Below are 21,211 nucleotides of genomic sequence, written 5' to 3'. Positions count from 1 at the left end.
CTTTCCAGAAGAATAGAGGCAGTCAATCGAATCACTGTTTGCATTGACCTATCTAGGTTTAATTAATCAACATGCATATGTACACAGTTCCATTGGTCAATTCGAACTTTCCGGCCGGCGACTTTTATAAAACGATACAAAGTTACCTTTCACCCGCCAAAATTGCTCGTGGCATTTGAACCCTATCTAGCTGAATTTGGACCTGGAAGAAACTAAATGATCTAGCATGGTGTTCACGATCAGAACCAACAGATGACATTAATTTAGGGTTTAAATTAGCTCCTAAGTAATTTCGCCCAATCCTCCACCTTATGATCGAAACAGGAAAGAAAAGGAAAGCAATGGTGGCGCGGTTACTCTCGGTAATATGATGATCGATATGCTGGGTTTGTCGGTTTTTCACTGCCAAGCTCGATCGATCACTGGTACATCGCATATGCAATGCTCTGAAGCAACTTCCCCACCACAATGAATGTGGTTATCATTGTGATATGAACAAAACTCGATCAATGGTGCTCAACTACCATGGCATGGCCGGAATGGTGAAACTCCTTAATTAAAATTTTCAGCTAGCAGTTCAACTACACCATGCATGGACTGGTGAAACTATTTAATATTCCAGCTGCTAGCTAACAGATACGAAACCAAATTGAAAGTGTGGAACAATATAATTCCATACCCTATATATACATAGACTTGTTTGTGTGTAAATGAAACATAGACTTCTTCCATCCGCATTTGGATACCTTCGATTGGCTAGTGAACAATATACAACTGAATCTGCAGGAACGAATCGAATACCTTTTTCTATTTATTTGACTCCATGATTCGATCCTGTCGCAGACTTGCATATAATTTGCCTCTACGGTGATCCATTAGATTGTTAGATCGTCGACATCATTTTGGAAAGTTGGAGAATAGCAAATCACAGGAATAATGTCACGTAAATTACATCTCCATCAGCTTGCCGAAAGGTACACATAACCAGTTATTATAGATCGCAACGAGTCATATATGTGTCGACCTATATAGCAACTTCTGATGATATTGATGCCCAATGCATGTACGTGGTGGTCCTTAATTTCTACCAAGTACCAACCATCGATCTAAAACTATCACATTGCATCTCGATCAGTTTCCAGTTCGATCACCATCAACTAATTAAGCTGCATGTTTTAAGGTTTAATCCGGGACGTACACTTTTAGGTTAATCATTTGTAAATTAAAGACTTAAAGATAAGAGTTTACGTATACATCGTCTGCTGAAACTTTGTTATCTATAGTTGTATTTATAATCCGAGCGTGATTGATTATACCAGAAATTTTGTTATATTTATTACAATCCGAATGTGATTCACATTAACAATGGATTACCACTCTTAGTATTAGCAAGGGTCCTTCAGTATTATACGTGCTCGAGAAACAATTAAGTGGGTAAACATCAAATCAGATCACATAATCTAGGAATTGTTAAACATAATTCATCTTATCTTCGACGTCAAGTATGTTCTCACGAATTCTGTCACAAGCACCATTAAACATAATAAAATTAGCTAGGGTTCTGGTTTGCATGTGTCGTGTTTTGGGAAGTGACAAAAGTAGATTATTATTAGAAGAAAAAAAGGAAATAGAAAAAAGAAAATTGGTTGAAATGGTGAAATGGAACCGTCAATTAATGGCTGGAATTAATTTCTAACCTCAGACAGCTAGAGGAGTAGATCGAGGGTACGCCTTATTATAAGGTCAGATATCAAATCTTTCACCTTCACTTTGGGTCACGAACTTGTCTTTCAACCCTTGAAAACACATTGCATGATTCACATTGAGAGAGGAACTATAAGTAATTAGGTAGCTGATTATGCTATTACATAAAAGACACGAAAACACATTAAAACAAAGTAACAAATGTAAGATTTGCTCTCTAAGCAATACCATATTGTTTTTTATTTAAGGATCACAGATATTTATATATGTTGAAGATTCAATTAATTATCTACTTTAAAAAGAGGCCCTATCTGGCCGGGTACCTATATTTTGACTCAAAATCTTACACATTATTAAAAGAAAAAAGAAAAAAAAGAGCAATTAGGTACGGAAAGGATAGCTAGCAGTAGAATTGATGATCAAATGATTTTTTTTGTTTATGATAAGAGTGGATTCTACGTATCAAGATACTAATGTGCAAGTCACAACGATCGAAACTTCGAAGATATATAAATTGAAGGCCCTCAATTCATGTTTTTCATTTTTGATTCGATCAAATTAAGCCCCAATAATAAAAGAACCTCTTATTCGACCTCAAGTCCTCACCTCTTATGTTGGAAACACTTGGACCATATCTTTTTCAGTTTCAATTTTGTTAACAATGTTAGTATATATGCATGATTGTGACACGTTAATGATTTGATCAAATACTACATATTAATTAGTTGCTAGATTCACTTACACCCTGATGCATTTATCTATTTTTTTTGTAATCTCTCAATTATTACTGAAAATGTTGTCGATACATAAAAGTATTATAATAATTTGTTTTATGATCTATGTAATCGTGTTATATGTGAACTGATCTTTTCATTATGTCACCGTTATGACAAAGCAAATAGAGTCGTCATTAGAGTAATACTTTTTGTTAGTTGGTGTTTGTTTGAATACATGTATTTTATAGAAATTCTCGATATTATTTCGGGTCTTCTAGATGCTTATTATAATCAAGGGTTTATGGTTCATGTCCCCTCCTTGTATTCGACAGTTTCATTAATGGAGGCTTGAGGGCAGCCGCACCAGCCCTTTATTCAAAAAAAAAAAAAAGAGTATTAGAATAAAACACACACACACACACACACAGAGCTCTTCTAATGAGGGATCCCTATTTTTTGTCTACTTTTAGGGATAGGGATAGGTCCACATACACCATTAGATCTGTTTTTAATGGGCTTGGATGGCTGAGATTAAAACAAAAACTTAACACTTATGTCAAACTACACCGTTCAAGATTATTAAAAATAAATCCCTCATTTGGATGACTTAATCTACTCATATAGCCCAACGAACTGAACAGTGGATATTTGATTTTGTGATCGAAAAGTTCGTCAAATGATCTATCCCTAGAAATGAACAAAAAAAGGATCCCTCATTGGAAGAGCCCTACACACACACACAGTTTCTATTCAGAGCGAACTAAAATTAAAGTGTGAAGTTCCTTATTTGACACACTTTTTTGTCATATTTCCACATATCCACCGTTCTGTTTATTGATACTAATGTATAGATTATTCATGCAAAATTTCATTCAAATTGATGATCATTTAGGTATCGAATTAGGTTAAATCAATGAACGAAATGATCAAAACGATTATGAACACCCAAACGATCATCAAACGGCCTACAATTGTTTACGTCAATTTGAATGATCAAATGATTATGGAATTAGTTGAAATTTTGTAGACATGTTTTTTGCATGTAAATCTAGAGGATCAAGATCGTTAATTGAAGTCATATACTAATGTAAAATAGCAGAAATCCTCAAATTCTTAAAGTAAGAATGTCTTCTTTAGATCCTCTATATATATATGTGTGTATATATATATATATATGTGTATATATGAAATTGTATGCGCGCGATAGGCTAGGAGTCCACATTCATAAACATGCAGCATTCATTGTTCTCTCGCAAATCAAATCATTTCTACACAAATAAATAAATTATTTTAGAATATTCCACTAACAATAATTCTTGTAAAATTAGTGGTTTTTTTTTAAAAGTCAATCACGACTTCATAGATTAAGGTAAAAAGCGAAGCCCAAAAAGTTATATTACATACTTCGCCGTTACCATCTACATATAGATAAGTAGTTGTGAGTCAAGACTCACACTAGTATATAAGATAGATCACTCATTAATCATATTCACTCACTTATTCTATAAGTATACTTCTATTGACCATAAAATTAGTTGTATTGCTAATTTTTATAACAATAATCTCTCATTGTTAGTTCGACCCTGAATTTGATCTCTTTTGGGGTCGTTTACTTGAGGGGATCTTCCCTCCGGTTGTTAGTCGTTTCACAATAAAAAGAACACAAGAAAATAATCAGCGAATTCATTGAGCTGGGTGCAAGATTGGTTACAAATGGGTGTTTTGGGTCTCACCGGCGCAAATCAAAGTACAAGCAATGGCGTTTTCAGTGTCTAGCTTACTTTTGTTGTTCATCTTTGTTTTGGTGTAGTGTCTAATTAAGTACTATTCCTAATCAGGAAAGTTAACAACTCCCATCAATCTAGATTAGGACGTACAATCTGTGTCAAAAGATGGAATATATGTTTTGTTTCTTCACAAATCTAGAGTCTGTTTCTATCATTGGTTGTTAACATGCATTCAGTGCAAAAGTTTATTTTTATGTTTATCTTTAGAATTGAAATTTGTTTAGTCTTTGTGGTTTGAAGTCGACATCTCTGTTTAGTCCTTATGATTTTATTTTAATCTGAATAATCCTTAAAGTCACAATTTATCATCTAAATAGTCCTTATAGTTTTATTTTAATCTGAATAGTTCTTAAAGTCATGATTTTTAATCCAAATAGTCATTCCGACAATTTTTTTAGTTAAAGGCCATAATGACTATTTGGATGAAAAATCGTGACTTTAAAGACTATTCAGATTAAAATAAAACCATAAAGACTAAACAGATGTCGACTTTAAACCACAAAAATTATACAATATTTGACCTGTATCTTTACTTTATAGAAACTCATAGATTAATGAGTCAAATTATCATTTGTGTACGGTATAACTATCACATGTAACTACGTATTATCTAGTTGAACAATATATGCAACAATCCGGACGTATGAAAATGCTTAAAAGGCTTTAGAATTACAAACTGTATTTGGAATTGATCGAGAATATTGGTAGCAACTCTCCAAACTCCTACGGCTTCCAAATATTCGGATTTTCTCTAATTATAAAATTTTGTTGTTGTTTTGCTCCATATATTCTCTTTATTTACATAAAACACAAGGCTTGTACGGCTGACCACAAACCTCTATTACTGAAACTATCGAAAACAATGAGGGGATGACCGAGTAAGATTATACTGAAATGATTCCATTACCTTTTTATCGACGATTAATAATTCCATTACCTTGGAGTGGACCAAATCCAAATTTTTGCAACATGTCCCACTGTTCTACTTATATTGAAACAACCATTCCCTCTTTCACACCACACAATTATTAAATATACATAGACAAAGACATTTTGAATCCTACCAGATTTGTCAAACAGCAACACTCACACATACTTGTGTATATAACGCACCCTCCTATATCTTTCCCAACTTAGCAACCATATTCGAGTTGCACAAGTCCCTTACTCACATTCATTTCGGGTGTCGAAAATCGAAAACCATGGACTCTCTTGTACAACAAGCCTTACAACAACCCGCGCCTATTGCCCTTCTCTCCATCATCCCTGTCATATTTCTCCTCGGCGTACTTTTCCGGTCCCGAAAGTGTTTACCTTATCCGCCGGGACCTAAGGGACTGCCCATCATCGGCAACATGACGATGATGGACCAGTTAACCCACCGTGGCCTTGCCAAACTAGCCAAAGAGTACGGCGGCATCCTCCACCTCCGTATGGGGTTCTTGCACATGGTGGCTGTCTCGAGCGCTGACGTAGCTCGGGAAGTCCTTCAAGTACAAGACAACATTTTCTCGAACCGACCGGCGACCATAGCCATCAGCTACCTAACCTACGACCGTGCCGACATGGCTTTTGCTCATTATGGACCCTTTTGGCGCCAGATGAGGAAGCTGTGCGTGATGAAGCTCTTCAGCCGCAAAAGAGCTGAGTCGTGGGAGTCGGTGAGGGACGAGGTCGACACGACCGTGAGAGTCGTGGCGGCCAACACCGGCTCGGCGGTAAACATCGGCGAGCTGGTGTTTTCCCTCACCAAGAACATCACATACAGGGCTGCTTTCGGGACCAGCTCGAATGAAGGGCAGGACGAGTTCATTGGGATACTGCAGGAGTTTTCCAAGTTGTTTGGAGCGTTTAACATTGCGGATTTCATTCCCGGCCTCGGGTGGCTCGACCCGCAGGGGCTTAACAAGAGGCTAGCCAAGGCTCGTGAGTCGCTTGACAAGTTCATCGACACCATCATAGACGACCACTTACAGAAGAAGAAAAAGACTGGGAATTTGGACGAAGGTGAAACTGACATGGTGGATGACTTGTTAGCGTTTTACAGTGAAGAGGCAAAAGTGAATGAGTCGGAGGATAATTTACAAAATGCCATCAATCTTACCAGAGATAACATCAAAGCCATCATCATGGTAAATTATATATTCACACCTCGTTTCTTTATAGCTTTGTTGTTTTACCGTAGAATGTCGTTAATTGACATACACTTAAAGTTCAGGAAAAAAGAAAAAAGAAAAAAAAGAAGACATACACTTAAAGTATTTTTTGATATATTAGTAGAATGTGAATCAATACCATTATTGAGAGAAAGTAGTATGAAGTAGTATACTCCCACCTAACAAAACATTTTTCTCGAAATGAAAATACATTATTTTTTAGAAAGGAATGAAATACATTTGTATACAGAAGAGGTTACGGTATGAAATTTGTAAGTGTTTCGTTATAAAGGATTGTCCTACCTTAAATGGCCGGAAACTTTGATGGGAGAAACCAGAAAATTTGGAAAATAGTTGACCTAATTTACATCTAATTAACATGCCGGAAAGCTAGGTTTGGCATATCTAATAGAAGTGAATTGCATGCAGGACGTAATGTTTGGCGGCACAGAGACGGTGGCGTCGGCGATAGAATGGGCCATGTCGGAGCTAATGAGAAGCCCGGAGGACCTAAAGAAGGTTCAACAAGAGCTCGTCGACGTTGTGGGACTAGACCGCAGGATCGAAGAAAGCGACCTCGAGAAGCTGACGTACCTAAAATGCACACTCAAAGAAGTACTCCGGCTGCACCCTCCGATCCCTCTCCTCCTCCACGAGACGTCGGAGGACGCGGAGGTCGCAGGGTACAGCATCCCCAAGAAGTCAAGAGTCATGATCAACGCGTGGGCGATTGGGCGTGACAATAACTCATGGGAGGACGCCGAGTGTTTCAAACCCTCGAGGTTTTTGAAGGAAGGAGTTCCTGACTTCAAGGGTAGTAACTTCGAGTTCATTCCGTTTGGCTCGGGCAGGAGGTCGTGCCCGGGGATGCAGCTAGGGCTTTACGCGCTGGAGCTGGCGGTGGGGCACTTGCTTCATTGTTTCAGTTGGGAGTTGCCGGATGGGATGAAACCTAGTGAGCTTGAAATGAACGACGTGTTTGGACTCACGGCGCCGAGAGCGAGTCGACTCATCGCCGTGCCGACTAAAAGGGTCGTGTGCCCACTCTGAGCATGGGTCTGAGTGACGAGGTTTATACCAAGTACGTATGAACAGAAGATGTCGGAAAATTAAGGGAAACCGCATGGCTTTCGAATTATGAATATTTTGGGAAGAACCCAGAAAAAGAAATAATGTAATAGGGAAGATAGAAAAGAAGAGGGGATTTGAATGATCTCTCCCATTGTGTATAAACACTCCTTTTTCATTTGTTTCTTGTGATTTTCATCAATTTTTGTTCTTGATTTGTTCCTTATACTTCTGCTATTGTATTCAAAATGTCCAATAAAGAGAGTATCAGTTTGTCATAGTGGGAAAGAATAATCGCACTAATATTTTGCCGGTTCTTAAAACAGCTCTAGAGAGTTGCATTCTTTGACTGAAAGTAGAAACATTTTGATTGGTTCGAATTGGACATGAATTTTTGCGTACAAAGCGGAATGGAGAGTTTCAAACATCGCTTTCTTTTTGTGTGATACATATAGGAGCTCACTGCTACATAAACAGCTTTAACCACTAGAAGTATACGTAGAAAGCACATTGGATAGCTTTGTACATTACTTTGTGGTGGTACATAAAGGACCTCATTGCACGCCTACATAAGACTTGTAGCGCAGGAAGTGTTGTAATGCGCCAGTTGAGTAGGCACTTTGCAAGTTCTACCGGCAAGGCATGTGTGGGAGTGTAGAAATAGAAGATTGAAATTTTAGGTGGGTATGTATGTAGTGAACACGACCCGAGGCCTTTCACTCGTTTTCTTGTCATTCTATATTGCTATCTTATGATCAGTGATGATAAAAAGAAAGATTGTGGGAGACATATTGTAAACCTATGCGGCTCCATTGAAGATTTTCCATCTTCAACTTGGTAAAATGGACAACAGAGTTTAGAGGGACCAATAAATATAATCTGAATAGTGTCTTTTTCTTTGGTTATATATATAAACCGCTAGTTCACAAACTACATATACTTCTATGAAGTTGGTGCTTTGCCCTTAAGTATGTAAAGGACCCACTCTGATGTGGGAGTTTCAGCTTGAGATTTGAGATTGGGTTGGCAATGGAGTGGGATTGTGATTGGATACCTATCTACATCCAGAGACCAAAGCCATTACCAAATTCCTTCAAGGCATTATCTGGTTCATCTCAAAATAAACAATACACAGGAAGATAACAAAAACTTATGTAATAGTTGCATATACGGCAATGAGATTAGACTTGTACAAGTCCAACTTTAGTAGATGTGAATGTGAAGATACATGACAATATGACATGTATCAGCCTAGTGTTAAATTGATAGACGTAAGACTTGCATCATACATGCGTAATGAACCTCATCTCAATCATGAGTCAGCTACACAATGGCCAGATTTCCAGGAATATAAAAACAGAGGAAGAAATGAGTGACGAAATGAGAATGGGCATTAGGTAACTGAACCACTTCCTTAATCCCCATTGACAATGATATACTTGCATTATCATTGATATCTTTATCATAATTCTTATCAATACAGAATACAACAACAGCTTGAAAAGGTTACTGAAAAGAATGAACCTTTTCACAGAACCCCCTATTGGGTTTGTTACCAGTAACTATGGAACACAGTTTACATCAAGATACGTAGTACAGCAAGACCAACAGCAGATATGGAAACAAGTGTACCTATGCAGTATTTTATGACATCATATTTAGCGGCTTCCACTTGTGCGCGCAAAGCATGAATTTCCTGATAATGATGCAAAGTAACGTTTAGAAAAGGAAGTTGTCAACCACTGGTTCAATTGTGTGAATATTTCACTCCAAATTCTTACCCGATCAAGTTTGTTAGTAAGGTTATTGGTTTCAGCATTCTGATTTGCTAGCTCTTCCCGTATCCTCCTGTATATGATAACCATTATAATGGACACGGAGAATGAAAATCATGACACTGAAACAGAGGTTTTGACAATCTCAGACAAAAGAAATGTGTATGCAGTCACTTACCCCCTTTCAAGATTCAAATCCAACCTTTGCCCTGCAGTAACTTTATCGATTTCATACCTGCATTTACATGAAGACCATTATAAAGCACAAAAAAAAAAAAAAAAAATTACACATGGAAGCAGACAGAAAATCAGAAAGAAAAAATATAACTGCATACACCAGACCTTAATTCATTGCGCATCTTCTCTATATCATTCCGAAGTTTTTCAGTCTCATGTTGCAACAAAGAAAAATGGTGTCCCTGCATAACATCTTTTTCAGTAAAACTACCAGCAGAAGCTAGCCCACGAACTATTACATTCCTATCCCAGTGGGATTGCTTAGATGATAATATGAGACATTATAGAATAGTTATCAAGGAAGTCTTACCCCATACAGAACCATTCAACACATGAAAGTCACTCCATAAAAGAAGATTCGTAACAACCAATATTTTTCTCTATTATGTTCATTCCAATAAATATGGCAACAAAGGGAAAGATGGATATAGATATGGCTATCGTTTGCTTGATACAGATGATAGGTAACATCAACTAAGAGAATTTGTCTAAGCTGATTCCAGCGTCTAGACCAAATTAAATGATACTGAATTAGTATCAGGTGCAAGCAAGTATACTAATGATCTTTTTTAAGAATTGGAATTTAATCATCTTAAGTTGTTTCTTTTTGGGTTCTTTAAGGTGTCCTTATGCCAGAGTGCATGTGAACTCACCAGAATCCCTTTGGTTCAACAATCCAGTAAATAAAAAAGGAATATTAAATGCTACATTTCCCAAAACCAAGGCATTTCCGGTCCTTAGTAATCAAAACAAACAATTCAAACCAAATTGATGACTGATAACCTCAGTGTTTGGCATATTGAAGGGACGCATGATCAAAAATCAGAATAAACACTACAAAACACCAATTTGACAAATAACCAAATTTCTGACTGAGAACATCAAAGTTGGGCGAACAAAATCCAAATCAATAGCGCACAAAATATCTTACTGAGAACATATAAAATCCAAATTTCTGACTGAGAAGTGAGAACATCAAAGTTGAGCGAACAATATCCAAATTTCTGACTGAGAACATGAAAGTTGGGCAAACAAGTTGGGCGAACAAAATCCAAATCAATAGTGCTCAAAATTTCTGTCTGACATATAAAATCCACATTTCTGACTGAAAAGTGAGAACATCAAAGTTGGGCGAACAAAATACAAATTCTGACTGAGAACATGAAAGTTGGGCAAACAAGTTGGGTGAACTATTTTCTGACAGTTGGGCAAACAAATTTCCGACTGAGAACATAGAGTTGGGCAAACACAAAAGCACACTCAACATTGGAACAAGTGAACAACCACTAATTAGGTACTTGAAAGTTGAAACATACAAAAGATGGTGATTCAAGTACGCAGAGTTTGAGAAACCGTGATTTGGGGCCAAATCACTCATCAAAATGCACTCTCTCTCTCTCTCTCTCTCTCTCTCTCTCTACCTTTCTCTCACACTTAAAGGGTGTAAGGCTGGATCATAGTTCCAATAAAATCAAACTTGAAAGGAGAAGCAATACAATCATATATACATGCTGTAGGTGACGCACTAGATTCATAAGTTATGATGTCAAAAGGAGATTACAAACATTATATCCCATTGAAACCCAAAATGCGTCTAGATTGGCAGACCTGAGCCGAGCACATCTTTCATGAAAATTACCATCTACTATAACTCAAAATTTAATAGGAGACACTCAAAACTCATGAATACAGATGTTAACAACGCTAAGAGAAAACATGGACGGGTGAAATCCACAAACACAGTAAAGATTGGCATACCACCAATACGTTGGTGATCACTTATTCAATATACATAAGACAGGCAACCGATTGAAAAGTAATTGTGAGCAATCACATACTTACTTCAGAACTGCCCACAAGTATCATGTTTGCATGCCAAACAACATTCAAATTTGAAACAGCAACAAGCAAAATAAGGAAACCACATTTCTAGCTTCTCATAATCAACATAACTTCACAGGGTACATTTTTTTCGTTTAACCAGTACAACGAAAAACAGAAAAAGGCATTCACCTCTACCAGAACAACAGAAGACCGTACAATACAATATTACTGATACTAAAGAGCTAGAAGCTACCTGTGAACTTTGAACTTCAGATTTGAATTTGGACAAGTTGGAGTCTTGGATCATCTCATTCTATTCACACAATACACACCACTTAGCATAACAGAAAGCAGAAACTGAATGCATAGGTATATAAAAATGAACATGAAGTCCTTACTTTCTGCTGCTCCCCCTTGGAAACAAACGACTGAGACACATTCTCCAAGCTGTCATTCAAAACCTCAGTAATGGCAGCTGTTATCGCTTCGGCCTGCTTCGAGGGCACCCCTTGCCCCTCTAATCTCCTAACCTAAATGCAAAACGCACCACAGAATCAGCACCAAACCATAACCTCTCCGATTCGATTACCACCCTAATCAATTGAACAATGCAAAATGATGATTACCAAGGCTAATGTGTCAACAAGAAAAAGGCGCTTTCCATTACTGGATTTGACAAGCTCTGAAATGAGCCTGCAATCCAACTGCCGGTGCGGCAAACTCGGAGATATCAGCTTCGAACCGCCGAGGGCTCCGAACCCGGATAACCCGATCCTCCCGGATTGGGCGACCCGTCTACACGCCGCAGCGGCGGCCATTCCGATTTAACAACTTGGTTTGACTACAACCGTTTCTCGGAAATATAAATCCCTAAATCCCAAATTACGAATCTTTCAGTTAATTAGCAAATTACAGTCTATAATGATAAGATGCCAATCCATAAAAGTAATAGATAAATGAAGAATGAACAACGTACACAATTGCGAAAACGAAGAGGGATGGTGCCGAAGATTTGTGCTTTCAGGTGGGAAATGAAAAGGAAGATTGTATATGTTGTTGAGCGACTTATCCTCCTCCTCGGGAATCGCTTCAATGTCTAGGCTTTGAAACGAGGGTGGCAACTTGGCTGGTTGGTCTGGTTTTGGTTCCTCTTACTCGTTTTCTATTTTCTGACGGGAAGGCTTTTCTTGATTTAGCAGTTGTGAAACTCGTAGCAATTGCGCGGTTAATGGTGCTCTATGAGATTTTCATTTCCATTGGTTTTGGTCAAAGAGGGACTCCATTACCCCACGTTTAAGCAAACTCAAATTTAGATTTTAGAACATCTTGTCAAAGCTTACGTTTTTAGTTTCGATAATTAAAACATACAATAATATCGTTTGATATAACATATTGTGTTTCAGTGAACGAACACATACAAATGATATAATGTCAATGTTTAGATCAAGTTATAATTTTAACAAAATGTCATTGAACGTTCATTTGACAATCATTAGTAACGATGATCTTAATTACAAATCTAAAACTTATGCTCCAATATCAAATGATCAATGGATTTGTTTCAAAAAAATGATCAATGGATGGTTCGAACTTTAGAGACTCTAGTAATGTTTGAATTAATGTTTTGCTTGCAAATTACGTCCCACTTTCTAATTGGTTTTAACATGAAGACAGACACGAGTGCTTGCCACAATGAGCACGCAATGCCTTCAAGGGAGTGAAGTTGAAAACAAAACTACATGAATCGCTAGGAAGTTCATGAATCAGTTTTTCCAGAGTCAGACAGGGCATGGAAGGAAACCTACAAAAAAAAAAGTGTGCAAGAAACAAATTTGAGAAGCATTTGACCAAGACCAGAATCCTACTTCAAAAATAGCATAAAGCCCCTTTTTATTTAGTATCATAGTGCTTTGTTTAAAGCATCCCTAAGAGATTGTTTGCAATAACATAAGAAGTATACATATCATAGTGCTTATATATATTAAGTTTCGTATTCATTCCTGTACCTGCAAAGCAGATAGTGTCATCAGAGAGAAGTTGTCTCACTTCTTCGCGATAGATGAGACTTTTTGAGATGATCAAACAGCAATTTCCAGTACAAAGAAGTGAAAGAACCAACTGCTTGACAATGTTAGAGCTGATCTTAAAGTCGAGTCCCATAACACGACGGTCAGGCGAGCTTTTCAGTTTGGACATTTTTCCAGCAATCAAAAGAGGGTCATCTACTATGCTTACCTTTACTTTATCACCATGAAGTTCAACTTCATATTTACCCATCTTTGAGCGGAACTGGAAAGGTATCATCCTCCCAAAGAGAGAAAAGAACACTCACTAGTGATGAGGAAGGCAGATGCATGAAGGACACTGTTCATATATAGGGTGCTTGTGTTCGGTGAATTTATTAACATTTAACAAGATGCATGCATGTTACATACTTGCATATGCAGATCGACGAGTCTGTTCGAGTTTGGATAATTAATCACATATGAACCTTATGCCATTGTTCTCGATGTACGATTAAAGGAAGTAATGAACATCCATCTTTTCAGTATCTACCAGTCTGTGGAAACTCATCAATCCTTTGATGAAACGTCAAAGATTGCAATAACTGGTAAGGACAGTCACAAGTTAAATTCTGGTCACACACTTTGTCTTTCTGGCAACATATATTCTTCACAACAGTATCAATAACAGCAAATAGCACTTTTGATAACTTAATACATCAAAGACCCCCTCTTATTACCCATCCCCTCCACAGCCCAGACGCATAACAATCGGTCATTGATTATTTTTCAAACAGATGCAATAAATCAAGTCCCTCCAGGTCTATCAGCCACACTAACATTCCTATTGCTTCAATCAAAGTCTCAATCAAGCATAGGTTGGAACAAACTCGATTCCTGCTTCTAGAGTACTTCTCAATTCTCACCCATGCATCTGATATCATCGGAAAGACAGCTTACTTTGGTCGCCCTCTGTAGGGGTACAAAATATCAGAAACACTGGCTTTCAAGTAGTTCCCAACTTTACCCATGTTCTTCCAAACCCCTAATGCGACTAGATCTGCATTTCTTGAGAACCTACACAAGTATCGACAATATCAGGAAACGCCAGATAACCCTCACGTATCAGGTATATAGTTGTGGAGAAACTAAGACTGAATCAGTTGAATCTTGAAGTATATGCTTGCCTAGTCAAGAAATCATTCCCTGCAGGTTGAATGGGTTTAGGTCTCTGAGGTTGACAGACTTCACGAGCATCTAGAAGATCAAAACAAAATCACAACAGATGAGTAGAAACCACTGAATTCAGAACACAACTCTAAGTCAATTCTAGAAACCAAATATTCATAGTTCCTGGATCTAAACCAATCTGAAATTCTGAACATCTCTTGAATGTGGACTAGTAACTAGCAGAACTAAGCTTTAGTTCAGTGTGGAGGCAAATCACTGTAAGGAACACCTAGAAAGAGAAAGACAATGGAATTCAGACAAATGAAGGAATTTTTTTGCTTACCCTCTTTGTTGAGAGCATGAGCCGCGGTAGGAGTGACAGCAGGTGCACTAGCAGGAGCTTTTCTGCCAACTAGAAGCTGCGGTAACTCATTTCAGTCAGAATTCTTGGCTTAGTGAGAAAATGTTACTAATTAATATGCACAAAAAGAGCAACAAGAATAAAGCTTAGAAATATTACGTCCCCGGATATTCAACTTGCCACTTGGCCCATATTACTTCCTTTATTTTGACCCACACACATTGATTGAACTCCAAATGCACCAAAAATTGACAAGTCAAAATCTCTATAACTCATAACTCATACTTCATTCTCATTCAGTTTATTAAGATCACCTATAGGATGATCTCAGAATGAAAATTTAAACCACTGAAACTAACAAGTCAATCCAATAAACTATTTTCTGAAATGAAGCTGAACTGCAAAGCTCAATGCAGTTATGCAATAAGTTAATACCATGCTCCCATCCCATATAGCATGTGAAAATGTTTTGCTCTGTGCGTGTGTGAGAGAGAGCAAGAGATCTTACCTCCAAGCCGACACAAACAGGTAATTTTGCTGGCGTTTGCTTATCACCCGAAGATTCCTTTCCAGATTTTTGATCCAAGTAGACCGAGTAACCGGCACAGGCATAGTAAAAATCATGAAACTGCTGCTGCTCATCTTTTATTGAGTTAGGCACTGATCACCAAAATCTACGCATTAGTAAGTTGTACAACACAATTTTTCGACTGCCAAACAAAATCCCCCATGCAGACAATCTCATTTATTGACATATGTGGTTCTCCAAAACCCAAACCAGGAAAAGATTCATCCTTTCTATAAGAACCCTAAAACTGAAGCTAAACTAGAATCACAATGAATCCTACCCAGAAACAAAACCACCAAGAAACCGATCAAAAACTGGCAAAGATCAATCCTTTAACTCAAAGATGATGATGAATTGACCTTCTTCTGAGCTCAATTATCAAAACGAAACTCCTTTTACGTCAAATTGCGAACAAATGATCAAAATATAAGCGTGATTGATAACCATATGCTAAAATTAAGGCCATATAACATGAGAATCAAAACCCGGAAACCCTAACCCAATTGTTACCTTGGGGAAGAGAGCGGGGAATGCCGATGCAGCGAGGGTTCTTGGCTTTGGATTGGAGGGCCGAGGAATAGTAAAGGGTACCTTTGCATGATTTACCCTTCTCCTTCTTAGAAAGTTTTACCGGATTCTGGTTGTTGTTGTTGTTGTCGTCGTCTTTGCTTGGATCGGTGGCCATGGCTATGGCGGGTGGTCGTCGTCGTCGTCAGTGTGGAGGGTGTTGTCTCTATTTAGTTATTTTATTTTATTTTTTAATTTTTTTTGTAGAACAAATCCCTTTTGCTCGGTTAAGTCGGTTTGCGTCACACTTGGTTACCAAGGTAACAACTCGGGACTGTAATTTTTCAATTTTAACCAAATTACTAAATGGTGGACCCTTCCGACCCGCTGGGCCCACGACACCTCGATCCGCCTAGCCTCGACACTTGTCCGCCTAGCCCAGATAAGCCCAGTCCGCTGTTTTTGTTTATTTTGTTTCACAAGTTAACAAACCCTGGCCTCTCTGTAATTAACCTAGCATTATTGAATGCAATTGGCTCATTAACACAGATAATGCAAGCAACTAGATTTTTTGACGTATTCACATGAGGTTGAGAAACTTTTTACAATGTTATATTTGTACAAAGATTTTCACCCCTTTTGTTCTCTTCCGGTAACAAGATAAAAGAATACATGAAACTCAATCCACCTGTGTTCCCTAATGGAAATGCTAAAACTAACTGGAAACCAGTGAAGCAGGTAGCTTCCAGCAAAACAATGACTTCATGAAAAGACCAGACTTGTTGTATACAACTGTCTATTTTTGTATGCAAATAGTGCTATTGAAAACAGGATAATACGACTCCAATTCAAGCATGTCCAGGATCTGCTGTGTGGCCCAAAGATAGGTAGAATGAGCATCAATGACATCAGAAACATCAACCTGCAAAACCCGGGTAGAATTAGGGTTGGTGCACACATCTCCCCTCAACCAATCAAATCAGTCGATGTCCACAAAATAGGGACTTAAGAAGGATTCACTGTGTGGCCTTGGGCATATAAGATAGAGAAATGAGAGAGAACTTACATTCTCAATTCCTTGAACATCAATGGGTTGAATTCCAGCTAATCCTCGACTAAGCAGACTGTTCGTAAGTGGTCATTAGTTGACATTAAGCAAATCTAAAAGAAACTCTCAGCATAATAGAGCTGCAATAAACAAACACCTAACATAGTAGAGTCTTTATTTATATCTATTATGTGCACTTCAGGTTTGAATAAAGACTCTACGAAATCAATTACTCATTGTGCATACCTTGCGCGGAAAGCAATCCCAAGCATCCAGTCCTTTGTAGAGTAAGCATTCACAAATCTTCCAGCAACCATCTGTATATAAAAGGAGGTGGTAAATACAAATTGGGAAAATAAGAAGACCATTAAGAAAGACAAATGCAAATGAATAAGTACAAATGTCTGCAGTGTGCAGGACTGTGAAAAATAAAACAATTTTTCAATCACCTTTCTAGCAGCTTCCCAGTTCTCATCCTTAATAGAGATGGGTGCCCCGAGTAGAACAACTCTTTCAACAAGTTCAGCTGCCAATATTCAGAAATACATTACGTTTAATCCAGAACAAGGAAGAGTAATCAGAAATTATACACTTACCATCATGTTCGGTCTCAGCCAAACACTGGAGACACTTGAAAATTGTTCGTGCTCCAAGTGAGAAACCCACGAGTGTAACAGGCCTGATATTCATGGAGAATCAATATATAAAATTACTTTGATTGCTTTTTCAGAAGTGCTGAGATAACATAATTTTGAAGCGATGCTGAGTACCTGTTACCATGAGATCCTTTTAGTAAAACATCAGCAAGCAGCCTTCCTGCTTTGTCTGACCTGGAAAATTAAACAAGATTGTATCTTATGAAATCTGAATGTTTTCTTATGAAAGTTCATCAGAAAGTGCTTTTCTATAGACTTATGATATCATGAATTCTAGCAAAGCAAATATATCCAGTAACAAGTTTTATGACCACAGCTTTCGGAAATTCGATATGATAATTCAGGTTGCTCTTAAATAAGATGCTGGAGTACAAGAAGCTGGCAATACAAGTAAGAAATACTCAAAAGAGAGTCTAACTGACCAACTCTTCACATTTAACAACTATATTTAAGGCAGAAAAGGACCTGTCTACAGCAATTGACCATTTGCTATCAATAAAATCAGTAGCAGCCAGTAATGTTGCTGGCCAAGCCAGTGCAGTTAAAAGACCACTTAACACAGTCAACATTGCACCTTGCTTCATCAAACCCATTGCAATACCTAGATCAAGCATTCACAATGTCAATACTCAGGAAAATTTATCATCTGAGCAAATACTATAACAACAGTAGCCATGGGATCCAAACTAATTACTTGAAGTAAGCCAGTCCTGAATGGCAGTGCTCACTGCAATTAGATTCTTAGACTCCCACAGCACGGCATACCTGTACATTTGTTAAGGAAATATAAAGATGTCCTTATGATAATGCCTTAATGCATAGGCTGTAAGATGCAAATGAACTTACGAGTACATGCAAAATGAAGAAGACATTAAAGATCTCATAAAAGTTAAAAAAAAAAACAAAATAATCTAGAAAAATCAGAAACACCCATCAACTACAACTACTTGAAATATATAAGGGGAAAAGGAAGGATGTGACATTTCTGTTTAGTGCATTTTCTCACTGTTTAGCTGGAGGAGGGTCATGTATTTTTTTTTTCCTTCTTCTTGAAGTGCAAAGAAAGTAGAGGGAAATTGATAAAAGGGATTCTTTTTGTCTCACAACTACTTCTCTGGAACTTAATCAATACCAAAGTGGAATTATGATGGCTAAATGGAATTAATGGATCTTGTCATGTAATTTCTGCTTTTTGGAACATTACTTTTTTACCTTTCCAAGTTGCCATTCTGTCCCTCCCAAGGCATCACGAAATCCTCCACATCGAAAACAAATCCTGAGAGCAGAATCTCAACTGCTAGTCTCTGACAGATATGCGAGTAAAATTCCTATTTAGTACACACACAAAGGGGAGAGAGAGAGAGACCCCTTTGGTAACATAATATTCAGCAAAAAGAAAATGGAGGTATAAGAAAATACTCACGCCTTGGTTGTGATTTTCTCCAATAGCTTTGAACTCAAATTCATCAACACTTCCTGTTCTTCTAGCCATTTTGAACCCTGTAAGTCCAGCTCCAGCAGCTAGGTTCGACAGAGAGTGAAAAGTAATCCATAAATTAGTCGACACAAACACAAGGCCAATGTATCAACAGTTTGTGGAAGAAACATAATCTAATAAAGGAAACATCTAAATAAATCAGAAAGATGTATCCTTTCTACAGAAAGACAGATGATTTTAAAATAACCCATCAAAATGTACAAAAAACTAAGAGCACCTATTCACCTCCGAATGATGCAGCAACAACAACGGAACCAGCAACAGAACCAGCAGCAGTTGCTGCTGCAGCAAAACCAGTTGCTCCGATTACTGGGATGACAGCACCCAGTGTGGGAGCTAGAGCACCAAGTCCTGCAGCAATTGCTGGGGCAGCTAATCCTGTGGAATAGTAAAAATGGAAACCATAACCCCTATAGCTGAGAAAAATGCAGTAAAAATTTAATATTGTACTAACAGTAAACAAACCAACTTTAAGGCTCTCATACCACCAGTTATTGTCAGCAGCACTCCTCCAGTTACTGCAGCTGCACCCACGATACCACCACGCTTCCATTTAGCCCATTTGCTTTTTGGTGACTTAGTTTCTTCTTTTTCTTCTTCATTCTTCAATAAAGCCATAGCAGAGCAAGCAACCATTGTCTCAATGGCTTCCTATAAAGCCAAGTTTTGGACAAAACTATAAATCATGACAACAGAAAGGAGATATCTTTTCATATTCACAACATCCCTCTGATACTTAAGTCACATCTAGGCATGTCTCTACCTTAGCACATTTGAAATAAATAAGATGTTAGTAAGCGAAGTTGAGCATACATACCATTTGTATCCATTTGATATCAAGCCAAGTTGCTAGTAAGCGAAGCGCTACACGATGCCGAGCATCATAACCCTTTCTCCGACGGGTAGACTTTTTATCATCCTCACGCTTATCAGCCAGACAAGCAGAAAGAATCTCATACAGAACCGTAATTTTCCTCTCATTGCTTAGCATTCTCACCTCCACAACAGGTTGATCATCAATGTCACTCTTGGACTTATCAACCGTCTCTTTAACACTAACCATATCACCACGAATCTCTCGCTGATCTTCCAAAGGCACACCCGCCGCTTGAACAATCTCTTTCACCTCGGCTGTGGCCTCCGAACTTTCCAAAGTCGCATCCGCTGCTTCAGCATTTTGCTTCACCTCCGGTGTGGATAGTTTCTCACGGCATTCCTGTTCGTACTCAACTTGTTTTTCCTTCTTAAACTTAGAAGACTCGGAGTCCTGTTCCATGCTACGCGCCATTGCATCAACAGCTCTCGACAAAGCAAGCTGTTGATCTGCATTTTCCGAACCATTCTTTTCATCACCGCCTGCTTCCGCCAGCAATCTCAAGAACTAAAAAATAAATAAAAACAAATAAACATAAAAATAAAAATCACACACATTAATCACAAAGCACATGTTAAACAATGAAAATGCAATGCTAATCAAAATTGAGGAAATAAAGAACAAAGAGACTTACTGCTCCAACATGATTGCTAGCCGGAGAAGAAGCAGCAGTTTCCTGAAGGCCGGACCATGCTGCAGGATCAATCTCTAGAAACCTATCCACAACAAGTTCAACATTCAAATTCAGCGAAACATTTCGAACTTAAAATCACAATTTCATAACTCAAATCCCTAAACATATCAAAAATTAAGCAAAAAGAGAAATGAAGAATGAAATAGGTACCGAAACACAGGCGGAAGGAGGCCGGATTTGTCATTGATCCAAAGCAAGGGGTCGTCGGAGACGGAGTCGGCGCTGCTGCAGCTAGTGGTGCGGTCGAGGGTGGTAGAGTCTTCGTGAGTGAGCAAACCGAGAGGGCGCGTCTGGTGGATCTGAGCCTGGTGGAGAGCGAACGCGAACAAAGCTCCGGCGCCGTACCGCTGCGTCGGCGTTAAGAACGACGTCGTCGTGGACATAGAGTCGGAAATTTCAATTTCAATTCATACAGGTTTCGGGATCGTAGTCGTTTGGGGTCTTCTAGAATTCAATCGCTGAATGCCGAAATTGGCAATGTTGATTCGAATTTCGTTGGAATTCTCGTTCGGTTTCTTTCTTTCTTTCTAGCGCGTAGGTTTGATTGCTCTTACTTGGACATCTG

General features: G+C 38.2%; 4 protein-coding genes across 4 annotated transcripts; 1 reads left to right on the top strand and 3 right to left on the bottom strand.

The window, feature by feature from the left end:
• The first annotated feature begins 5,364 nt into the window (after positions 1 to 5,364).
• On the top strand, positions 5,365 to 7,716 carry LOC101307828 (cytochrome P450 84A1-like). The gene is made up of 2 exons (XM_004287793.1): positions 5,365 to 6,339; positions 6,793 to 7,716. The coding sequence occupies exons 1-2, from the start codon at positions 5,410 to 5,412 to the stop codon at positions 7,411 to 7,413; spliced, it is 1,551 nt and encodes a 516-aa protein (XP_004287841.1). The 5' UTR covers positions 5,365 to 5,409; the 3' UTR covers positions 7,414 to 7,716.
• Positions 7,717 to 8,801: 1,085 nt separating this feature from the next.
• Positions 8,802 to 12,642, bottom strand: LOC101307532 (protein FMP32, mitochondrial-like). Its single transcript, XM_004287792.1, has 8 exons — positions 12,244 to 12,642; positions 11,894 to 12,137; positions 11,666 to 11,797; positions 11,521 to 11,580; positions 9,549 to 9,625; positions 9,385 to 9,441; positions 9,213 to 9,279; positions 8,802 to 9,127 (listed from the first exon to the last, which is right to left on the bottom strand). Exons 2-8 carry the CDS (start codon positions 12,083 to 12,085, stop codon positions 9,008 to 9,010), a joined length of 705 nt encoding a protein of 234 aa, XP_004287840.1. The 5' UTR covers positions 12,086 to 12,137; positions 12,244 to 12,642; the 3' UTR covers positions 8,802 to 9,007.
• A 1,017-nt stretch (positions 12,643 to 13,659) lies between these two features.
• Positions 13,660 to 16,141, bottom strand: LOC101307244. Its single transcript, XM_004287791.1, has 5 exons — positions 15,880 to 16,141; positions 15,310 to 15,461; positions 14,784 to 14,859; positions 14,458 to 14,527; positions 13,660 to 14,347 (listed from the first exon to the last, which is right to left on the bottom strand). The coding sequence occupies exons 1-5, from the start codon at positions 16,052 to 16,054 to the stop codon at positions 14,227 to 14,229; spliced, it is 594 nt and encodes a 197-aa protein (XP_004287839.1). The 5' UTR covers positions 16,055 to 16,141; the 3' UTR covers positions 13,660 to 14,226.
• A 314-nt stretch (positions 16,142 to 16,455) lies between these two features.
• Positions 16,456 to 21,204, bottom strand: LOC101306955 (uncharacterized membrane protein F35D11.3-like). Its single transcript, XM_004287790.1, has 15 exons — positions 20,797 to 21,204; positions 20,587 to 20,668; positions 19,896 to 20,459; positions 19,564 to 19,729; positions 19,304 to 19,456; positions 19,004 to 19,101; positions 18,793 to 18,884; positions 18,275 to 18,345; positions 18,046 to 18,181; positions 17,695 to 17,754; positions 17,521 to 17,603; positions 17,374 to 17,450; positions 17,171 to 17,241; positions 16,943 to 17,000; positions 16,456 to 16,798 (listed from the first exon to the last, which is right to left on the bottom strand). The coding sequence occupies exons 1-15, from the start codon at positions 21,027 to 21,029 to the stop codon at positions 16,673 to 16,675; spliced, it is 2,070 nt and encodes a 689-aa protein (XP_004287838.1). The 5' UTR covers positions 21,030 to 21,204; the 3' UTR covers positions 16,456 to 16,672.
• Positions 21,205 to 21,211: the final 7 nt, after the last annotated feature.

The sequence above is a fragment of the Fragaria vesca genome, linkage group LG1 (genome assembly GCF_000184155.1).
Source record: "Fragaria vesca subsp. vesca linkage group LG1, FraVesHawaii_1.0, whole genome shotgun sequence".
NCBI lineage: Eukaryota > Viridiplantae > Streptophyta > Magnoliopsida > Rosales > Rosaceae > Fragaria > Fragaria vesca.
The sequence above is the reverse complement of the archived record's forward strand: the minus strand, read 5'-3'. Positions and strand labels throughout refer to the sequence as shown.

Bases quoted from the DNA above. Each gene is read 5' to 3' on its own strand.
- LOC101306955 (XM_004287790.1), bottom strand. From the start codon at position 21,029: ATGTCCACGACGACGTCGTTCTTAACGCCGACGCAGCGGTACGGCGCC. The intron at 18,346-18,792 runs GTAAAAAAGTAA...ACAAATGTACAG, and splicing joins CAGAATGGCAACTTGGAAAG to GTATGCCGTGCTGTGGGAGT. The intron at 18,182-18,274 runs GTAATTAGTTTG...TGCTTGATCTAG, and splicing joins TCAGGACTGGCTTACTTCAA to GTATTGCAATGGGTTTGATG.
- LOC101307244 (XM_004287791.1), bottom strand. From the start codon at position 16,054: ATGGCCACCGATCCAAGCAAAGACGACGACAACAACAACAACAACCAG. The intron at 15,462-15,879 runs GTAACAATTGGG...TTTGGTGATCAG, and splicing joins TCCCCGCTCTCTTCCCCAAG to TGCCTAACTCAATAAAAGAT. The intron at 14,528-14,783 runs GTAAGCAAAAAA...TTGATCTTCTAG, and splicing joins TCATGCTCTCAACAAAGAGG to ATGCTCGTGAAGTCTGTCAA.
- LOC101307532 (XM_004287792.1), bottom strand. From the start codon at position 12,085: ATGGCCGCCGCTGCGGCGTGTAGACGGGTCGCCCAATCCGGGAGGATC. The intron at 9,442-9,548 runs GTCTGGTGTATG...ATGTAAATGCAG, and splicing joins AAGATGCGCAATGAATTAAG to GTATGAAATCGATAAAGTTA. The intron at 9,280-9,384 runs GTAAGTGACTGC...TATCATATACAG, and splicing joins GATTTGAATCTTGAAAGGGG to GAGGATACGGGAAGAGCTAG.
- LOC101307828 (XM_004287793.1), top strand. From the start codon at position 5,410: ATGGACTCTCTTGTACAACAAGCCTTACAACAACCCGCGCCTATTGCC. The intron at 6,340-6,792 runs GTAAATTATATA...AATTGCATGCAG, and splicing joins ACATCAAAGCCATCATCATG to GACGTAATGTTTGGCGGCAC.